Consider the following 21,540-nt stretch of genomic DNA (forward strand, 5'->3'; position numbering starts at 1 on the left):
TTCAGCCAGCCTGTCACTCAACTAATGTGCTTTTTTAAGTGGAAAAGTAACAATGATTGGAAAGGTAATGGATTTCCTCCAGACCAAATCCAAGCCTTGGTCTCATTCTTTATTTATCTACCTATTTACTTATCTATTTTTATTTACCGTGAAGGAAATTAGGAAGGAGATGGGCATGAGGAGGGAAGTATCTCAGTATCTCGTCCTCTGGAGGGACGGAGGTCGGAAATCCAAACCCGAACAGTGTCTCGCCCCAGCGGAATGAACTTGCAATTGGAATGGGAGAGGGAGAAGGCAGAGGCGGCTGCACGGACAGCACGGGGGCAGGGACGGACCACCTTTTGGGAGGGGAGGACAGGTGTAATCTAAGCTTCACTAATAATGTAGAGGCTGCACATTATTTTGGCACCCTTTCCCCTACCCCCTCCTCATTTTGGAGCAAGACGGAATGACTCCTGTCTCACCAAAATGGCCAATAATGTCCGCCTTCTCACCTCATTTGAAGCAGCAGCTTGCTGAGTGTCAAAATGTTCAATACCATTTGGTTTTGTTTGGTGCTTTCAACCAGTCACTTCACTTTCTTTTGTTTCCTTTTTCAATTAATTTCTTCTTTGAGATATAAAATATGTTTATCTTTTAGTTGGTTTAATGTGAATCGGGGTTTGAAGTGACGGGTTCTTGTCAGTACGTTCTCCTTTCCCCACCTCGCTCTTCCTCCAACATTTTTCTCCCTGAGCTAATCTGGAAGGGGCTTAAAAAGCAGAACCGGTGGGTTTCCTCAGCACAAACTGGTTGGTTGGTCCTCAGATTTCTCTCACTAGCAGCATCCTGGGAACACATTTTAAGGATGGATTCTGGTGTTGCAAAAGTCAACCCTGGATCTCCCAGTGTCTCTTCCGATCAGGTCTGTAAATCTGTCCCTTTCAAAAACATCTCTCACCTTGTGGACCCCAGCTCTCTTTTTAACTTGAGTGGTAGTGGTGGGGAACCGTAGCGGTGTTGATTGGTACCTTCTCATTGGAAAGAATAATGCACCAAAAATGCCACTCACAGAACACAAACCGGGTTAACCTCTCTGCATCCGTGAGCAGCAACAAAACCAATTGGCTTTACAAGGGTGTGAAAAGTTATGGATCTGTTCCGTTTCTAATGAGGGTTATCTTAAGCAGAATTTGGGGTGCAGATTTGCCTGCACAAAACACTTACCCAACAGATGATATTAAACAGACTCATAACTAACTGCACTGAAGAATTCTTTCTGTGTCTCAGAAATGGCTTCTCTGCATTGAAGTAATTCCACTTGCATCACCAATGTCCAGCTCCGGTTCTAAAATCTGGTTCTATCAGTAACAAGCTGTATCCTTGTTTGAAAAAAGCTCCTGAGAGTTTTTTGGCCATTGAAAATGTGTGTTTGTGTGTGCCTGCTTGTTGTGTGTATGTCGGGAGATGTTGCACATGCACATGGAGCATGCACATATATGTGTATGCATGCAAGGTTGACTTCGTAAAACAGGTCTGACAAAGCTGTCATGGAAACCAGACATCCCTGAAACTCAGGGAAGGTGCTTCTTGAAACCAGAAATTGGTAAAAGTATTAGATAAGTGTCTATAAAGTAAAGACCTGACTGCCCCATCTCAACTTTTCCTTTCCAGAGAGGGCAAGTCTTCTTTTCTTTCCAGTCCTTCGAATGTGTTGGATAGCAAAATGGAATTAATCTCTTGATTGCATTTTTTACGTGTAAAATTTCACTCCTTCAGCTGCTATATATGAAACCCAGCTTGACCCAGAGCTGAAATTGTTCTTGATTCAACCTCTAGCTGCACTTCAAGCTTTCTTCCCACCACCGCTCTCTTCCTCCTAGGCCCTGACCTAAACACTGACCCAGAGATTCTCAGCTTGACAAATCTCATGTCAACAGCCAAATCAGAGTGCTACAGCAATTAAAATAAGCAGCAGCATGGTGGTTCTTGGTATCCAGAGATGAGCCCTACAAGGGTTTCCTGTTACAGTCAATGCAGTGTCACAGCCCTGAGCTGTAGCAGGGACGTATGTAGGGACTCTCTGAGCTCAGCATTGAACGGTGGAGTTACTGTCACATCCTAGGCTGGTGTGTGGATGTTTGTATATTTGTGCACACACAGGAGTGTGTAGCTTTTTTTAAACCAGGATGCACGACGGGAGTGCTCCTCCCTGTTTTGGTCTTGCATTAGCCTGACACTAACCCTAATCCAAATTCTCCCTTTCTGCAGAATGCGCCTTGTCTTGGGCTGGCATCCAGATGTGCTGGTTGCTTCCCATTAACTGTGACAAAAGCCATTAAACCAGCCAAAAAGTAGTGCTGCCCTGAGCCCCTACGAAGGTGACCTAAACCCCTGGGTGCTGCGAGTTGGGTGGGGAGAATTGCTTTGCAGTTGTTTGTGAGCGTGCGCTGCACGGCTCCGGCTCCGTGGCCCTGAGCTTGTGTTTTGTGAGTGGATCTCTTCCCTTCCCTGCCCCAAACCACGCAGACAGCAGCGGTCTGTTCCCTTCAGACTCCGATTCTCAGCATTCCACCGTACATCAAAAGATGCTTTTCAGTTCTTAAATTCTGGTTTGTTCTTCTTTTTTCTTTTTTTTCTTTCGTTTTTTGATTTTGTTTTTCCTTTCTCTTTCGGTTCTGTTTGATTTCTTTGTGATTAGCCTCAGTTTGCATTAATTGTCTTGTTCTGTTCCCATGACAACTCAGTGTTTGCATCCCACCTGCCGTTGTTTGTTGCTGTTGATGCTGTTTGCTGACCGGATCTTGTCCGGCATATGTCTCCCCATTTCCCCTCACCTCTTCCCACCTTGCCTCCCCTTTCCAGAAGGTTACATATCAGCCCCTCCTCAAAAGAGTCATCCCCACCCCAGCTCTGTCTGCATGTTGACCCCACTTGTTTCTTTTCAAGTTCTCTCCATCTTGTCTCAGATTCTGACCGGTGTGGTCTTCACATGGCTCCATTTTCTGAAATGTGGTACCTCCTAAAGCAGAGAGCGGAAGGAAGGATGGAGTAGGCGACAGGGACGTACCCTCGTGTCTAGGGCCAAAACTCTTCCATAGCGGTGTGACAGGAGGGAGCAGGGAGCATGTGGCCGGCTCTCCTGAGTCAGTACTGGTGCCTGAGATTGCGCAAACACCACTGCACTCCCCTTACCACCTTTCTCTAAGCAGAAAGTCATCTTCTAGTGTCAGTGCCCCGGTGAGTTTGCAGTCTCCCCCCACGCTCCAGTCCTTTTCCCAGCTACCCTGGAGGGGAGGGCCTGCTACCTATTCCCTTCACGAATCTGTGCATGTAGGAGTTCTGTGACATCTCTGAGCTCTAATGCTGCAAATCTGGAAGTCTTCTCTTCCTTGCCTCTCAGTACTGGTTCCTGGGCACCAGTAACGGTGCAGAAAAGGATCTGATAGCACGATGGGAAGAGCACACCTTTCTGCGAAGATGCCTTGCCAGCTTGCGGGAGGCGGCAGAGCCTATAGTTGGCTTTCGTTCAGCAAAGCCCCCCTAAATGGAAAGGAGCCACTACCTCTCCTGGCAGCACCCTTCCTGTCTGGAAAGATCCATAACGTTGAGTGGCAGCCGGGGAAGTGGGCTGAAAGAAAAATACTAGAAAAAACCCAAGACATCAGTTCCGGGGGACCGCTGAAGGCACTAGGACTTGAGAAGAGCGATGGCGCGCTAAGCTCTGATGTCCTTCGCATTGCTTTTGCATGGATACGGTCGCCACTGATATTTTTAGAGGGGTTATTCAGAGAGGTTACCTGGGAATCGTACAGCAGGGACGGATATTTTTCAGGCCCCCAGCACTCCCAACTCCCCTGCCCCCTCGCTCTCGCCCTACCTGTCACTGAAGCTGGAGGGGTCCCGTGCTCCTTTTCTCCTGAGGCTGCTGCTGTGCCTGCAACTTCTTGGGGTCTGTGTCCTTTTGTCTTCGCTTGCCGGATAGGACCTTGCCCGCAGCTCCCTCCCTTGGGCCCCTCTGGTCCACTTACATTTCTCCTGTGTCCATTCTCCTGCTTTCACCCCCAAGGAAGAGCACCCACCTTGGCCATCCCGCCAGCCCTGTTAGTTCAGAAAATGGAGCCAAGGAAACCACGCCCTCCCCTTTGCATCCATGTTCTTATTGTGTAAGGTCTGGAAGCTGCATCCGCCTCTCTGCTAAGGAGATGCACAGAACATGTCACTGTTTTCTCAACGTTAAAGTTTCATTACCTTGTTTTTCTTATTAATTCTATTCTATTTATTATTCCGCCAGGGCTGAGATGTGACAATGTGAGCCACCACATTGGGTCACATCAGCTAGAAAAAGTATGCAGCATTAAAGTGGGTTTCCCCCTCCCCTCCCTCTCTCTCTCTTCTTTCTCCCTTCCCCTCCTTGTTCTCCTTCTCCTTGTCTTCCTCTCTTTCTCTGTCGCTCTCTTTCTATTCAGTATCCATGTGGACATTTGCTAGCCGCCCATAAATTATATTTCTCTTCATTTTCCTCTCTCTTTCTCTTTCTATCTTTTTCTCTCTCTCTCTTTTTTACCTATTTTGCATGATGTTTGTGACTCTGAGAGCTGCATCTATCGATGGAACCGTGTCAGATCTTAAAGAGGCTTTGTTAGGGTTTCTATACCCGAAAACCACAAAAATTTCATTAGAGTTTCTCATCTTTTCCACACTCCTTCTCGCTCCAGGGGGACTGCCTCCCCCTGGACGGTTCTCACATGCAGACACTGACTAAATTCTGTCCGGCTCCGGGGACTCCCTCTCCTCCCTTTTTTATATTTTTGCCTCTTTACTCCTCAAGTGGTGTCCCTCTGGCATTTGGGGGTGTGATACTTCTCTCTTTGTTGGATTCTCTGGGTCCATCAAGGCAAAATCGTGAGAAGTTTCCATCTCTACCCCAGCCTTCTCCTCACCACCACCCCGCCTCTGCAGCATCCCTCGGGCGCAGAGTGGCCGGCGGGAGAGGGCCCCTCTCCAGAGACGGGGAGGCCCCTGGACCATCTCGGGCCGTGGTGGTGGAGGGGCTGTTTCATTTTGCCGTGGGAGAAGGCGATGTGGGAGCCGGACTCCACTGGAAAAGGGGAGGAGCAGGCTTCCCGGGGCACGGAGCGGGGAGCTGGGGGCCCCAGCGGCTGTGAAGGAGATTTTTCGATGCTCGCCATGCCAGCTCTTGCCAGTAAAGATGAGAAATTGCTAATAAATTTTTGTGTATTTATCTGTGCTGTGATGGGTCTAATCTTGATCAATGGAACCCTGTTGCTATGAAATATCGCTTTTATGTCTATATTCTATATATTGTTTGTGAAGTAAAAATTTATTTGAAGTTTAATTTTTTTGTTTGGTTTTTGATTTTTTAATTTATTTGTTTTTTGTTTTGATTTTAATGAAGGAAGAAAATAAATGATGATAAACCCCATCTATATTTAAATTATGTTTTGCTCTTTTTTCTTTTTCTCCCTTTTCTTCTTTTTCTTTTCTTTCTTTCTTTTTTTTGTTTTGTTTTTTTGTTTCATTTTGTTTTGTTTGTTACCTCTGTGCATCTCGTCCACAGTTCGCCGCGTGGCCCCTCGCTTCTCCATCTTACCCATCAGCCATGAAATCATGCCCGGTGGCAACGTCAACATCACCTGCGTGGCCGTGGGTTCGCCCATGCCATATGTCAAGTGGATGCAGGGAGCAGAGGACCTGACGCCTGAAGATGACATGCCTGTGGGCCGTAATGTCTTGGAGCTCACGGATGTCAAGGACTCAGCCAACTACACGTGTGTGGCCATGTCCAGTCTGGGAGTCATAGAAGCCGTTGCTCAGATCACGGTGAAATGTAAGAGAGTGTGAGCACGCTTGCGTGAGTGAGTGCGTGGGTTCCCCAACAGTGCATGCCTGTAGGAGTGCGTGCACGCAAGTGTGTGAGCTGCCGCATGGGTGTATATATGTGCAAGGCACGTGTTGGGTGCATGGTTGTAACGGAGCGTCTGGGCATGTGTACAAAGCAAACGTGGGCACATGTCGTGTTCATGCATGTGAGCATTTGTAGATACGTGGTCGTGCCTGTCAGCCATCACCAGTGCATGAGGGAGAATGACACTGTGTGGCCGTGTGGGTACCTGCTTCTGCTTGTGTCTGTCTGTCTGCATGGGGTGAGCCCGTGACTGTCTGATCTGCACATGAGGAGTGTGGGGACACAATTATGCATGTAAAAAGGCAGTCATGCATGAGTGTGTGTGCGCGCACAGGAGAAGGAGCAGCATGGCTATGTGGGTGCCTGACTGCATGTGTGTAAGTCCGTGGTGTTACAAGCCTGTATGTACATGCGTAGGTACGTGAGCATGAGCAGGAAGGCAGACTTGTGCGCCACGAGTGCCGGGTGATGGGCTCTGTGCATGCGTCTCTGGGGATCCCGCGCACAAAGAAATCCACAGTGAAGGGGAAGCTGGTAGCTTGAGATCTGTCCTCGCTTTAGGACAACTGAGCTGTTTGTTATGAAGCAAGCTGTCATTCAAACCCCTGCATGCTTGTTTCTGTCCTGGGATGTGAGGCCGGCTGGGCAGTTTGCAAGGAGCTTCAGATGGCTTGAAGCCTGCATGCCATCCTGATCCAAGCTTAGAGATTCAGCCAAGACCCTGAGGATCTTTGGCATGCCTGCCCTTGCAGTAGAGCCTAGTTCCAGCATCTTAGTGGCCGTTGTTGTCTCAGCAAGAGGGGGAATAACCCCAGCTTCCAGCTAGCAATTCCCAAGAGGAGCATGGGTGCAATCTTCAATCTGTTCTGTCCTCAGCAGGGGAGTATTAAAACCCAAGCGGGATGCCCCTGTGGTTGGGTGAGTGTAGAGCTCTGTGTATGAGCTGGTGTCTGCTCTGAGTGCTGGCATTGCCCGTGAGGGGTCTGGGGGGAGACGGGGTGGGGAAGGATGCGGGTGGGTGGGCAGGGGAGAGGAGGAGAAGCACTTTGGAGAAGGGGAGGGCTAAAGAAGAACAATCCTGTTGTATCAGTGCATCCAACTACAGAAGGTCTGACGATAGAAATGAGTAGGGACTAGTGAATCTTGCCATGACACTCGTCCTGAGCTTTTGCACAGGGAGTGGGCTCACGTGCTAGCAGAAGGATGCCTAGGGCTGGACTGAGGTGCTCTTTATTTTCCTGAGTATTTTCTTCTTTCCCCTTTTTCCCTGTCTTATACTATCAATTTTAAAAGCTGCTGTCTAAGATACGTTCCTTCTGCTTCCAACTATCCTATCGCCTCAGATGGGGAATCTTGCCCGGCTGGTTCCTTCTGCCTTTTGTCATTTTCTTTGTATTCTGTCCCCCCTTTTGTTCCTGTGCGTAAGCACCTGCAGCCTTTCCCAGTCAGAAGATGAAGGGAGAAGTTAGAGCTTTAGAGGTGCTCAAGTCTAGAGAAGATGAGGTTGGAAAGGGTCTCAAGTGTTTAGTGAGGAAAACACATGAGCTTGCTGTTAAAGGTGTCCGACATTCAACACACAGTCTCCAGCAAGCCCAAAGGCAGTCTGCTGGATGAGGGACAGGGGAGATGAGTATCAACACATGTTTGTGGCTTGAGAGGAAGCACTCCAAGCATTTCTAGTTTTCTAGTTCTGGAGAGCACAGTCCTCGCTATACTGTTACCTGCACGCTAAACACGGAGAGATTCAGCAGTGCTGGAGCCGGGCTGCCAGCGCTGTTTCGGAAGATGGGATTACGTGCTCGGAAGGAGCTCTTGCAAAACTGCTTTTTCTAACTGCCGTGTGAGCCAGCGGATGTGCAGCTGAAGTCTGTGCTAATGATTCCAGATGTTTAGCTGAACACTTTCCTTTTGATGGAGCAGTTTAAGGAGGATAATAGAGTGTATAACTAGGTTCATAATATTTCAGCAGCACTTTAGTGAACTGCCGCACTGTAATTGGTACTGTGCCTCTGGCTCCTGCAGCCCTAACTAGCCCAATTAGGCGCCATTTCAGCATATGTGGTTTTTTTTAAAATGTCTGTTCTTCCTGATTCTCAGCACTCCCCAAGGCTCCTGGGACGCCAGTGGTGACAGAGACAACAGCAACAAGTATCACCATCACCTGGGACACTGGAAATCCAGACCCTGTGTCCTACTATGTCATTGAATACAAGTCTAAAAGCCAGGATGGACCGTATCAGATCAAAGAGGACATCACCACCACACGTTACAGTATTGGGGGGCTCAGCCCCAACTCTGAGTACGAGATCTGGGTCTCTGCAGTCAACAGCATTGGGCAGGGGCCTCCCAGCGAGTCGGTGGTCACTCGAACTGGGGAACAAGCTCCTGCCAGTGCCCCCCGTAATGTGCAGGGACGAATGCTGAGCAGCACCACCATGATCATCCAGTGGGAGGAACCGGTGGAGCCTAACGGGCAGATCCGTGGCTATCGTGTGTATTATACCATGGAGCCTGATCAACCCGTCAGCAACTGGCAGAAGCACAACGTGGACGATAGCCTCCTGACCACGGTGGGCAGCCTTCTTGAGGACGAAACCTACACAGTCCGGGTCCTGGCCTTCACCTCCGTGGGAGATGGACCTCTTTCCGACCCCATCCAGGTGAAGACGCAGCAAGGAGGTGAGCACCTGTGTCACTAACCGTGTAGGCACTGGGCTGTAGGAGGAAGAGGTGTTGGTTTATAGCATGACCCAGCTGTGGCTGCCATGTCACCAGAGCATTTTTTTTCTTTATTGATTCCATTTGATTAAAACAGAAGTAACATGGGAGGAAGCTCAGTGCAGTGGCTGGAGCCAGAGGGCCTGGTGCATGATTTCTGATTTGTTTTTTCTCAGAAAGGTTGTTTCTTAAATGGGTGGGGCAAGCAATAATGCAAAGAGAATCCATTTCTGCTGCGCCATGTTTCAAAGGTATCTCACTTCTTCCAGTTTCTAAATATCTCTAATAGACCTAAAAACACTCACTGCCCAGGCAGTGGTGAAGCTTAACTCTTCTTAAAATACCCAGAAACTATCTTCTCAGAGATGAGTGGGGAATGAGCCTTATTTTGCCTTTTTCTCAAAGGGGAGCAAAACAAAGCCCTAATTGTCACAGCAGATGTGTTGAGCTGAGAACAAAAGGTGTTTTATCACAGGTTGTACCCTGCATGCTTTCTGGTGCTCTGTTTCTGGCGTGGGGTGCTGGTGGGGAAAACCTGCACCCCCAATGGGCTGCTCATGGGCTTCCCACTACCAGAGTCTTTTAATACTGGGGATTAGTGGGAAGGGCTGTATTCTGCACTGCCAAGGAAGAGGTATATGATCCAGTAGGACTCGTCCATCTCCAGCAGCTCTGGACATAGACTTGAGTCCTGCACTGGGATTTAACCTTCTACTGCTTCAAAGAAAGGGCCTGCCTGCTCTGCAGCGTGGCATTTTGCTGCAGACGTGCTCTTTGTACACAGACTTTGAAGAAAACAGGGTAGGAGTCTTCTAATTAGCCAAGTTAATGTGGTTTCTCCTGTCTCTCATCTTGCTTCCTCTGCCCCATCGGCTCCTTCTCTGTGTCAGTTCCTGGGCAGCCGATCAGCTTCCGAGCAGAAGCCAAGACAGAGACGAGCATCGTGTTGTCGTGGAGCCCTCCCCGCCAGGAGATCATAGTGAAGTATGAGCTCCTCTATAAGGAAGGAGACCACGGCAGGGAGGTGAGTCCAGAGAGGAGCAGCACAAAGGGTTGGGGCCCCGAGGAGCATCCCGGCCCTCCTTTTCCCAAGGTGGCCGAGAGAGGGGAGTAAGGCCGGTGTCTCCAGGCAGGGCTCGCCTCTGCTCCTTTTTGTTTGTTTTTATTTTTTTCTTCCCCCTCGCCCATCTCAGGTGCCGAAGAACTTTGAGCCGACGACCTCCTTCACTGTGGAAGGCCTGAAGCCCAACACTGAGTATGTCTTCCGGCTGGCTGCCCGCTCAGCTCTGGGCCTGGGGGCCTTCACCCCGGAGGTCAGAGAGCGCACCTTGCAGTCTAGTAGGTGTCTCTCCTTTTCCCACCCTTCTCTGAGGGGAAGACAGTCAGGGAGCCAGAGATGGTGGGCACAGGGGTACGGAGCTGTGGGGCAGGCGTTCGCGGCGTTTCACATATCTGGGGTTCCTCTGCAGGGAGGTGGGCAGCGGCGGGGGGCGCCTCTGGGACCTGCTGCCTTCTCCCTTTGCCGACCCAGATAGATGAGCTGTGAACGAAGAGCGGAGCTGGTGCATGCTTTGGGAGGGGGGGCGACAGGAGGCCAGTTAAGCACCATCCACTTGGTGGGGTGGGGAGCAGGGAAGAGCTTGTTGGTGGGCCACGCTGGCCCGTGGTGCTGAGCATGCTCAGGGAGGACGGCACCCCACCGTTGCGCAGCAGCTCGCCTGTCCGCCAGCAGAAACTGAGCAGCAGCTGTCCGGAAGGTGGGCACAGGCAATGGAGCAGGGAGATGGCAGGGGAATCGGGAGGAAGAGGAGATGGGAAGGTGATTCATCAAAAGTCCAACGTTTTCACCAGCCTTTGGGAAAGCAGTCCTCATGCTCTTTTCCATGAGCGACTTTTAGCCGTGGGGAGGAAGGCCTGCTGGCCCAGCGAGCGCTGGGAACAGTCCCATTTGGGTTCCAGCAGAGCGGGAGAGAGGAGTCATGTGGAGGCTGGCAGGGGGGGATATTAATGACATCAGGATGGAGTGTATGCAACCAAAATGTGCTGGTTTTAGTTTAATGGATTGTCTCCCTTCACTGTTGCCCTGGGGACAATAACCCTGGACGGCAATATTTCAACCTGGGCTTTTCACAGATCTTTGCTTTTAAATGAGGTGTTTTTTCACTGCATGAGTGGCTGTGGCAGCTGTTTGTGTTTTCTGTCTCCTCTCATCTCTACTAAATCACTCCGCTGCAGTTTGGAGTAGCCGGGAGCAGAACTAACTCAGAAATGGCTCTGGTCACCACTGTGAGGAGAGAGGGTGCCTGTTCCCATCTCTCAGAGTCCTTAACAAGGGAGAGCAGCGGGCTCTCGGCTGGGTGCCTGCCCCATCTTTCCGTTTTAATTGTCATGTCCTGCTGTCTCTCTTTCCCCTCTCTCTCTCCTCCTTCTCTCCCCCTGAGGAGTGGGAGGAAAGGGGAGTCTGTTTCTGCACAGACAGAATTCCTTACTGGGGCTTTCTCAGGCCTCCAGTCTATTCAAAGATATTTTGTTTTCTTCATTCCTTGAAATGTTTTCCCCTTTTTTCCTTTTTTTTTCCTTACTCTCTCTACGTATCAAAAGAAAATACTTTCCTGACTCTGCTGCAAACCTGCTGGTTCTGATCCCAGTATGGTACTGTCAGAGGGAGCATCACTGTGGGGTGGGGGAAAATGAACTGAAAGGACCTGAAAAATAAGTGTCAAACTTAACACTCTGCTTCTGTTTTCCAAGGGGTTTCCCTCCTTGAGATTCGTGGGGATGGGAAGAAAAGAGGGTCTGGGATTTGTGCTTTCTGGTTTGACAAAAACAGGCTGGAAGAGGGGTGTGGGAGCTGATGGCAGTAGGGCTTAGTGACGCTGAAATTTTTTCCCCAAAGGGTGAAGAGAAGGGGATCTGGGAAAGGGGAAGGCTTTGGGACATTTTCTACCTTGGCACCTGCCCAGAATGAGGCCTGGTTTATTTCTCTGTAGCTCAGCTTTCATAGGGATAGTTTCATTAATTTAATGCTCTTAAGAACATCAGCTGGGAGCTGTCAGTGTCCTGTAACACGGTGAATCATTTTTTCCTGGCTGGCTGTTGGAGGAACGAGTCAATTCTCCCTGGTCCGGGCGACATCCTTCGGCTCACAGACCTTCTGGCTCAGGACAGGCTTTTGTGTCTTCCCTCTGCAGCTCCCTTTCCGTTCAGCTCCTCCTTGGCCTGCTCCATGGCTCTTCTTTCTTTTCTCTTCTGCTGTCTTCTTGCCTGCCTGCATGCTGTCACAGCCCGATGAAACCAGCTCCCTGCTCTCTGTCTGTCTGTCTCTTGCTGGGCGGTTTCACACCACGATGGCATCTTGTCCCTGCAACAGCAAAGCCTCCGTCCTCCCGCAGCCTGCCAAGGTGTTCGGTGCTCTTCCCCTCCTAGCTCAGCTGGCAAGCATGTGCCTGCATGCCGCAGCCCTCCCTGCGTTGCACACCTTTCCACACAACACCCTCCACCTCCCTGTCAGGGTGGCTCCTCCTGAGCATCATAACCAAAGTAAAATCCATTAAACTAAAGGTAAAGTATCTTTTTCTTCTTGAAGTAGCTGGGTTTTAACTCTTCAAGTACCAGAGACGTAGATTGTAAAAATAACAGAATCTCATGGTTGGAGGAAGCTGTTTTGCCCTTTCTAACTAGCCATGACCTTCCCAGGGCTCCTTGGCAACTCTCCTACTCAGAAATTGCAGAGTGCAAAGCATGCGTCAACAGGCAGGGGTGGCAGGGTGGGTGCTGTGAGGCTGCATGTGCAGGTGTAGAGGAACAACGGGACTTTCTTACCCTCCGTTCCTTCCTAAGAAAGGATGTTTCCCCCACCCATTAGCTCTGCTCTCCTTCCCTTCCCCCTTCCTCACAGTATACGATCTGAACAAAACTTATACAAAGTCTATGGTACCTAAAGGGTTAAAAAACATTGTATTGTACAAGGTCAGTAAGGGTCATTCTTGTGGCTTGGACAGTCAACTTTAAAGCATGTAAAAGATGCAGTTCAGGTGAGTACTGGCTGGTCTCAAGCGGATTCACAAATACAGTCCACCCTGTCGCTCTGCACACACTCGCCTCTGTCCTGGAGCCTGGGGGAGGGGGGGAGGGGTTCCCAAAGAGCTGTCTGCCTGGTAAAAACACACCAGCAGACAAAGATGATGATCTGCTGGCCGGGGGGGCTCTCGCCTGTGCTGCGGCTCCCCTTCCAGCAAAGGGGCTTGTTGCAGAGGCGGGCTCCCAGCCTCCAGTTTGGGCTGCAGGACTTTGCCTCCTGCATACAGCTCCCGCCTCCTCGAGGCCGGCCCCACGCGCGCACGCACATCTCCAGGGTAACGCAGGTTGGGCTGGATTGTGAAGGAAACTCACAGTGCCATGAACTCCCCAGATGCGTCTCCAGTATGGCCAGCCAGCACTTGGTGGCTGTTTTCATCCAGGTGCTGTAGTCGAGAGTGACGGGGAGGGGGTCTGGGTGAGATCTGGGCCTTCTCCCCCATCACCCACCCACCCCACCTTTTTGACCAGAGAAAGTGCAAACCATCCCAAAAGAAGGCCTCGCTCCAGGGCCTCTCGGTAGGTCCCTGTGCTGGAGCATAGAGGGTGAGTGAGCAAGCAAGCGTGACCACGCGCAGCAGCTGCCGGTGCAAACAGTGAACCCAAGTGCCAGCTGGAGCTGTGGCTCTGCTTACTGGGGCTTTCATAATGAGTTTCAAGATGGAAAGGGTAGGTCAGGTCAGACCCTCTCTGCAGTGGGTTTCTCAGCCGTGGTGGCTTTGGCTGGACTGCTAAGCAGGAAGGGTGGCTTTTAAACTACCAGCCCCTGATAGGGAGAAAAAAGAAGCAAACAGCATCATGGCAGGCACTGGAAGAGGGTTGAGTCTTTTCCTTCATACCCTGAAAGGGATTTGAGTTGCTTCTGGGGTGCGGGAAGGAGCAGTGCACCTCCGTTCTGAAGATGTTGGTGCTGCATCGATCACAGCAGGTGGAGAGAGCTATAGGGGGAAGGAGATCCGTCAGTGGGACTCTGCCGCCCTGCTCTCTGGTCTCTGTACAGGTAACTTAGCAAAATACAATAGATTGGGGTCCAAAATTGCCATTACTGCAATAGCTAGGGTTCTGCCGGCAGCGGGGGAGTGACTCCATGGAGGGAGCTAGCAGCGGGGCAGGGTGGCATTTCAAAAGCCAGTCATGTGCAGAAACCCACCAGGAGCTTGGTCTGGCCTCGTAGCTCAGTTTCTCTTGTTCTCTCGTAAGAAAGTCTTATAAATTAGCAGGTGAAGCGTGGAAGGTAGGTAAACAGACTGGGAATGTTCTGGAAGGAGTCACTTTTTATATCAGTATTATTTTGTTATTATGATTTCCTTTCTGATGTTTTTTTTAATTTTAAATTACTGGCTTGATTTATGTTCTGTTTTCCAGTTTGTTACTTTGGGTTTTGTTTGTTTGACATATTTTGTATTATTTTGCGTGGCTAGCCATGGCCAGGGATCGTCACCCTCTGCAGTGGGATTTCTGAGGATAAGGGTTTCATTCTGCCATTTTAAATACAGCTAAAGCGTAGCCATAAAGCATGAAAGTAGGAGGACAACACCCAAAATGTCCTACTGGACAGAGCGCTCAGCACTGCAGCATAAGGACTGTCTTTACCCCTTCTGCAAAACCCTAATTTCTGTTTGATGGAGGCATACACAAAGCACACGGCTTTCATTCCAGTGTGAACTGGGAGAAGTGTGACTTGATTTAGCAAAGTCCTCAAGGAAAGCTGGGCCTAAACATCTGTTTGTGACTCAGGGATGGGAGTAAGAGATTTGAAAAAAATCATTCCTCAGTAAAACTTTTTGTTGATTGAAAAGCAACAGAGAAATGAGGAATGGTGACCAGCATTTATCGTCTCCCTTGCTTCTTGCAGGTGATGCTTTGGGGGCTTATAAGGACACCCCGGTTTCTGGCGGTGTCTGCAGAGATTTAAAAGCTATTTATTGCAGTTTGACCGTATTGGGTGAGATTGGATTTGCAGATTTGCCTTGAAAATATATCCCCCTCTCTGCTCGCCTGGGCTAATTGGTTGTAATTAGTGACTGAAAGAAATCTGGTCTGAGATTGCCCAAAGTTCCCGGGTTACAGCCGGGGTACAGAAGTGGAAGGCTCTTTGTCCAGACTTCACCAAGGTCTCAGACCTGTGGCATCCCCCTTGACAAATCTGTGTTTCTTGCAGTTCACCTTGTATCTCAGGGCACGGCCATGGCACAGCAGCGTGCGCCCCAGCACGTAGCATCTGACGGAGCTGGTGGCAGTGTCCTGCTTCCTACTGAGCAGACCACGTGAAAAATCACCTGCTATAGCTCAGTAAACACCAAAATGAGCAGCCCTGCACTAGAAAGCAGTGGTTTATACCTTCCCCATCGCCTGAAAATCAGCCCTTAGACAGTTGTCTGCTGCCACCGTGAGAATATGCGGCTGTTTAGGGCCACGTTTCCAAAGGTGTCCTCCTGGGACTTTCAGAAATACCTTGACGTAGTTCAGGCAGTGAGTGCAATGGGAGTTAGACCTGCTGCTGCTTCTGAAAATCCCCCTGGGTACCTGAATACCTTGTCAAACCCACTGCCTCCCTCCTTTGTAAGTCTTTTCTCTAAAACCCTCCTATCTAAACACATTGTGGGCTCATTGCTTGGCAATATCCTGGGCATTACCACTGTGTTTTTTCACCTCCTTCAGTCTGTGGACAACTAATAACTTCCATCTGAAGGTATAGACTCTTAAATTTAAGCCTCCTGGCAAAAGATTTGCTTTTCTTACTTACTTTTCACAGATCCCTTCAAAGAAATTCAAGATCTCAGAGACTGCAGTTTGGAAACAAGTGTTTTACCAGGGCAGGATTTGCCAGACTGCTGTAGAACAGGGAGCTAAAGGAAAGGTCTTTTATAGGGTAAAGCTGGGTGCTTATTTTGTGCCAGCCACACTTACTAGAAGCAGCAGGACCCCTCTTGGCTAGCCCGCTTGCTGGTTTAGTCCTTTGCTTTATAACATTTCAGTTTTGATGCCCCATTTCATTTCTGTTGGCTTTTTTCTTTTCATTTAAAAAAAAAAAGACAACAACAAAAAGCTCTCTTCTTTTCTAATTTTATCTTCCTAAACCAAATTTTTGTATGTTTTATTTTAGATTTTTTGTTATCATTTTCCTTTTTTTTTTCTTTTATCTTTCCCATCTTTTGTTTTTCCCCCTTCTTCCCTTTCCCTCCTGAATTTTCCCCCCTCATAGAACCGTCTGCCCCCCCTCAAGACGTAAAATGCGTCAGCACCAGATCCACCGCCATTCTGGTAAGTTGGCGGCCGCCTCCGGCCGAAAGCCAAAATGGCGTCCTGGCTGGATACAGCGTCTACTATCGAGCGCTGGACTCTGAGGACACGGAGCTTAAGGAGGTGAATGATATCCCCCCAACCACCAGTCAGATCCTACTGGAGTCCCTGGAGAAGTGGACAGAGTATCGCATCACTGTCGTGGCTCATACGGAGGTGGGGCCGGGCCCAGAGAGCTCGCCGGTTATCATCCGGACAGATGAAGATGGTAATTGCGCTTTTTCTGGTTTTCCCCTGAGTCCCCTGGTGAATACGTGTCCCTGGAGTGGGCTTTCCCCACGCCGGGGGGGGGACGTGTCGAGTCCCTTCTTGTGGCTGATGAGTGATGCGAGAGCAAAGCCTGAACGGGGCCTCAGGGCGGCCTCCGGTACGCGACGTGCAGCATCCTGGCTGCCATCTCCCTAAGCCCCTCTGAGCACTGGCTCTGTAGGGTTGTCCTTCCCTGCTTTAGGGTTGGTCTTCTGGATTTCTGGGTGGTTTTTTTAATACGAGCCTCTGAGCCTTAACTGCACCACTTTTCCTGAAAAGATGTTCTTACTGAGCAAAGAAGCAGCTGAGGCAGCAAAGAAATTAAATCAGAGGAGACGATTGCTGCCAGAATCTGTTTTAAAATATTAAGAGTGCTTCCCACACATTCCTTGTTACTAGTGCCTCTTCAAGTCAAAGTTTTGGTTAGTGGTAAAAAGGAAAAATCTCTTTCTTAAAGCTCAAAAAACCTTCAGTGACAAACAGTTCAGGCACCAGTTTAGTGGCCCAGCTGGGAGACTTTTCAGCACAAACACAGACAGCAAGACTTGAACTTTCCTGGTATTTCTACAGTAAAATAAACCCAGGAAAAAATATGAATGTGTGCTTGTCGGGAGAGCACCCTCACTGTGACGTGAGGTAAGGCCCTCAAATAATGTAGGTCAAGTAAATAACATAAGTAAATTCCAAACTTCTCAGGCTTTCTTCCTCCATCCCAAATAAAAAGAATTTTAAAAAAGCAACAGGTTTGTCCCCAGCATGGGTTTCCCTGAGCATCTGTCCACATCCAAATGGGTAGAATACCTTGCTCAGGGAAAGTACGGTTTCCTTGCAGATAAAGCTGTCATGCACTGTATTATTGTTACTATCATTGTCATCATCATTTCCAAAACTTCATCCCAAATTCCATCCAAGACGTCTCTTGTTTCCTGTCCTGAGATTATGCAGCAGCGTAACCACCAGCCCACCTGCCCTGCCTGAGAGAGAAAGGAACTCCAAGGGCAAGTGCCCCTCCGCATCCTCTCCACCCTAACGCCCCACAGGCAGGACCAGAGCTTTTCTGGCTCATTAGAGATCAGCTTTGCCCTCAGAATGTGATCTGGAACTATATGGTTTCTTCCGTCTGAGCAAACTGGGGGCAAAGGAGCCTGTGGAAGAATGGCTGGGCTATGAGATGGGCCTGTTGCCATGCGTATCTCCAAGCCATGCAGATTAGATCCCCCAGAACTGCTTCCCTGTTTCACTGAGTTAAGGTCAGTGACAGATGAGGGGATATCTAGTTTAAGTCTCCCCCTCCTTTCAGGGCTGTAGATTCAGTGTATGTATGTCCCATAGGTGAAGCGACAGGCTCCAGTTAGAAATACCCAAATGACTCTTACCCCTTCCTTCCCTTCCTTGCAGTGCCCAGTGCGCCACCTCGGAAAGTGGAGGTGGAGGTCCTGAACTCAACCGCAATCCAAGTGTTCTGGCGCTCTCCAGTCCAGAACCGCCAGCATGGCCAGATTCGTGGCTACCAGGTCCACTATGTACGCATGGAGAATGGAGAGGCCAGGGGGCTGCCCCAGATCAAGGATATCATGCTGGCTGATGCCCAGGTAAGGACTCGCCTCCTACTCCAATCTCCCATGGAAGGTTTGAGGGGGTGGGTGCTCCAGCCGCCTTGTCTCATCCCAAGCAGCGTAATGCTGGAGAAAGTAGACGAGTGTCTCTATGACAAGGTATATGTTGTCTTTCTGCAGTTCATTTGCACTCCCAGACAATAGCTATTGTGGAAGAGTATGAACTGCTGTCCCAGCACTGAACTAAATACCATCCATCCTCCCTGTGTCTGGGAAGTCTTTTAAGACAGGCAAAGGCCACAGTGGAATCTACTCATTTCTCCCACTCTACTTCTTCCTTCATGCTGGCCTGGTAACTTCTGACCTTGTGTGGCTGCTTGCTCAGGGACTCCTTCCTCATGCTGTGTCTCTGTCTTTCCCTTCTTTCCCCTCTTGTATTCTCATGTGCAAAACCTCTCTTGTTCTCTGCCCAGTGGGAAACAGATGACACTGCTGAATACGTAAGTAAAAAAGTAAAAATCCTCCCATCCTGGTTCTGTCCCTTCCCTTCTCCCACTTCCTGTTGTGATGTGATATTTTCCTTTTCCTTGATTTTTTGGCAGTGCCAGTGTGCCTGTGTTAAAGCCTTGTCGCTGGCGTTCCCATGCATTGTCCCTACCCCGTTCACTTTGCTCTGCAACCCTGTGTGATTGCATAGTTTGTCAGCACGCAGCGATACTGCAGGGTTTTCCCCTCGGCTCCGAAGGAAAAGTGAGACTCCTGCTCCTCCACGAGGAGGCAGATGGGACACTGAATTTGGGACTGCCTTGAACATACGCTTAAAGATGGGCTGGTCTGCAAGCACCTCTGGCTTGTGTCTGAAAAACATAGGCTGAAAAGCATTGGGTATTCAAAGCCCCAGAATTCCTAGTTATCAGGGCATGAACAAACGCCTTGTGCCCTTAAAGGGCCAAGATTCTTAGATCCTCGTTGGTACAAAGCACTGAATCGCTATTGGTGCTTTTACCTTTTAAGTAGGCCTTGAAATCAGCTTGGCTGTTTGGTATTTGCTACTTCTGCTAAAATGCTACATGCTTTCTGTGATCTTAGAGCTACAAAGCAGTAGGAGAAAGCATTTCCTTCTTGGAATGGCAGGGTCCCAAGATAATGCAGTACTAAACTGAGTGCATTCATGTCTCCTAGAGATTGCCAAGTGCCCTACAAAAGCGAGGGGCCTCTCTTACAGGTGGAGAAACCGAGTCACATGAAAGGCAAAGTCTCTTGCCTAAAATCTTAATTAAACTCAGTGGCAAGTGTGAAAGCAGAACAGGTTTCCTGACTTCTAGAAGACAGAGCTGTCTCGGTAGCTAATGGCTTCCAAACTTGTTGATCAGAATCTTGCTGTTTTGAAGTTCTGCTGTTCCACTCCCTGCTCAGCCTTGGGGGCAATATAGATACTTTCAGGGCGAGCAAATTCTTCCCAAATGCTGCTCTGAGATTTAATATCGAAAGCACAAAGTGGCAGTGGGAATGAGGGGAGAGGAAGGCCATAAAACGTATGCAATATTCGCATCTCCCTCCTTTTCAGGGCCTTGGAGAAAACCCTGCTGCGTATGCTCCCATCCTGTTTGATTTAGCACAGGTATCCCTTTTGAGAACACAGCCCTTTGGAAGGGCTGAATACTCCATGGGAAAGGGCTATTCTTGAGGCCAGTGTTCTAACAAAAGCTCTTGGGAGCTAGGTGTGGTGAGGCTGATAGAGGATGGAGGGAGGGTGCTGGGGATTTAGCAGAGAGCTTCAGCGTGCAAGTAGAAAATGTCGTCTTGCACTTTGCGTTAAAGCAATCCCTTTAATATTATGAAGGCATTAAAAAAAAATATCTCTGAGGAGAGAAGGGAGGGGGGTAATGGAGAAAAAAAATGTAATCTCCTTGAAACCGCTGAGACCTCCTCTGAGATGGCATAGCGAAGAGGAACGCTTTGAAGAGCGCAACAGCGTTTTGATGGCTGAAGCAGTTTGTGTTGAGACAGGGAGTGTGTGAGAGGTAGATCTGGAAGAGAACGCATTGAACCAGGGCCCCACAGAGATGCGCTGTGTTTACAGAGGGACGGTTTGCATCCGAGGTGTGTGTGCCTCTAGCTAAGGGAGTGTGGCACTCATCCTCCTGCCAGTTGCCACATCTACCCAGTTGCCCCAGAGTGTCTCGTGGTTTCCAATTCAGTGAATGTTCCTGCATGCTAGAAAAGGGCTGAGACTCCTGCAAGGAGGAGAGATCTACCTGTGCCGTGTGCACCTGAATATTTATATGATTTTCCTTTGGAATCTCACAAACAGGAAATGATCATTGCTGGGCTCCAGCCTGAGACTGCATATTCCATTACCGTAGCCGCCTACACCATGAAGGGAGATGGTGCTCGCAGCAAACCAAAAGTGGTCACCACGAAGGGTGCAGGTAAGAGTTTTTTCCTGAACTGGTGGGATTCACCAGTTCCCTAAAGCCAAGAAGCTCTTCCTCCAGACTCAGCTTCTTCCATCCTACTCCCTTCATAAAGGACAGACTTGCAACAAATGCCACGCTGCCCTGCAGACAGAATTATTTCTTGTAAGGCAGAAACGCCTTCATTCCTCACACTTAGCCCTCACTAAATGGCATAATTTTCTGTCCAGTGCTGCAGAAAGCCCAGACACACCCAGAAATGCAACAGAGGATGAATTCATTGCTTATAATCTCTTGCGCTGTAAATTCCAGTGCACCAGAAGTAAAGAGAATCTCTGCCTGGTCTGAGACTGTGTAGCTTTGATGGTTGGTGCACACAGGTACCCTGGGGAACAGGAGAGCCAGAGGTCTGCTGTCATGGTGTTGACTTGCAAAGATCTGAAAAGCAGCAGGAAGCCAGTGGTGGCTGATACTGCCCACTCTTCTATTCTTCTAGTATCGTGTCTGAATATACATCTCCTCTTTGCTCAGGACTAGCAGAGGGAAAAGTACTGACAGTAATGACCTTTCCTCGCAAGTGTTTCTGGGACCTGGGCTCTGTCTGCACATACCACCCAGATTCATTCCTCCCTTTGACCTGTTCTTCGTGGCAAAGTGTCTGTCAGCCTCAGTACAGAGGATGTGGTGCCAAGCTAGAATGGCACGGCCTGAGCAGAGGAATGACAGAGGGCAACAGGGTATCCCTTGCTCCTCCAAACAGTTGTGCTGCAGGAGAAGAGAGGTGTACACTCCACCTCTCAGCAGCTGCATTCCTGTGGTTTGTGCTCTCACAGCTAAAGCACTGCTCTGCAGTATGGGAAGGGTTTCGTGCAGTGGAGGGAGACTACGCTTCCCAAACCCGGAGTTGTCCCTCGTCCAGCCCATCTCTCGTTGGGCTCTCATTACCTCCTCTCACCCCATTTTGCTAATGCTCTTTCCTTTGTTCCTGCTGTCAGATGATGCCTTTCTCCCCCTTTCATTTCTTTTCTTTGTCTACTAACTTCCCAACCCTGGCTATCTGTTCATTTTCTTCTTAGTTTTGGGGCAGTCGTCTTTACCCTGCCTGTAGCAGCTGACATAAACTGACATCATCCCTTGTTTCTGGAAGAATATTGCTCTTTGCCTCTGCAGGGACTGAAGGCCTACGGTCAGTGAGCATAATTAACCTGGAAACCTCTGCTCAGGCTCTAGAGGCAGCACAGACACTCAGCCGAGCGCACAGGACAGAGAAGGCTCAGGAGCCCTGGCCTGGAACACACAGGGCTGGAGCCAC

General features: G+C 49.4%; 1 protein-coding gene across 5 annotated transcripts in view; it reads left to right on the top strand.

The window, feature by feature from the left end:
• PTPRS (protein tyrosine phosphatase receptor type S) overlaps positions 1–21,540 on the top strand; it is a 171,622-nt gene that overhangs the window by 115,016 nt on the left and 35,066 nt on the right. For 3 of the 5 annotated variants that reach the window (XM_075077583.1, XM_075077581.1, XM_075077584.1), the window contains exons 7-13: positions 5,561–5,830; positions 8,006–8,587; positions 9,517–9,650; positions 9,820–9,964; positions 15,909–16,214; positions 17,654–17,847; positions 20,126–20,243. In XM_075077583.1, the coding sequence (XP_074933684.1) occupies positions 5,561–5,830; positions 8,006–8,587; positions 9,517–9,650; positions 9,820–9,964; positions 15,909–16,214; positions 17,654–17,847; positions 20,126–20,243 (1,749 nt within the window). The remainder of the gene's footprint in view (positions 1–5,560; positions 5,831–8,005; positions 8,588–9,516; positions 9,651–9,819; positions 9,965–15,908; positions 16,215–17,653; positions 17,848–20,125; positions 20,244–21,540) is intronic. The other 2 variants (XM_075077585.1, XM_075077586.1) reach the window with 1 other exon arrangement.

This window comes from Phalacrocorax aristotelis, chromosome W, assembly GCF_949628215.1.
Source record: "Phalacrocorax aristotelis chromosome W, bGulAri2.1, whole genome shotgun sequence".
In the NCBI taxonomy this organism is placed as follows: Eukaryota; Metazoa; Chordata; class Aves; order Suliformes; family Phalacrocoracidae; genus Phalacrocorax; species Phalacrocorax aristotelis.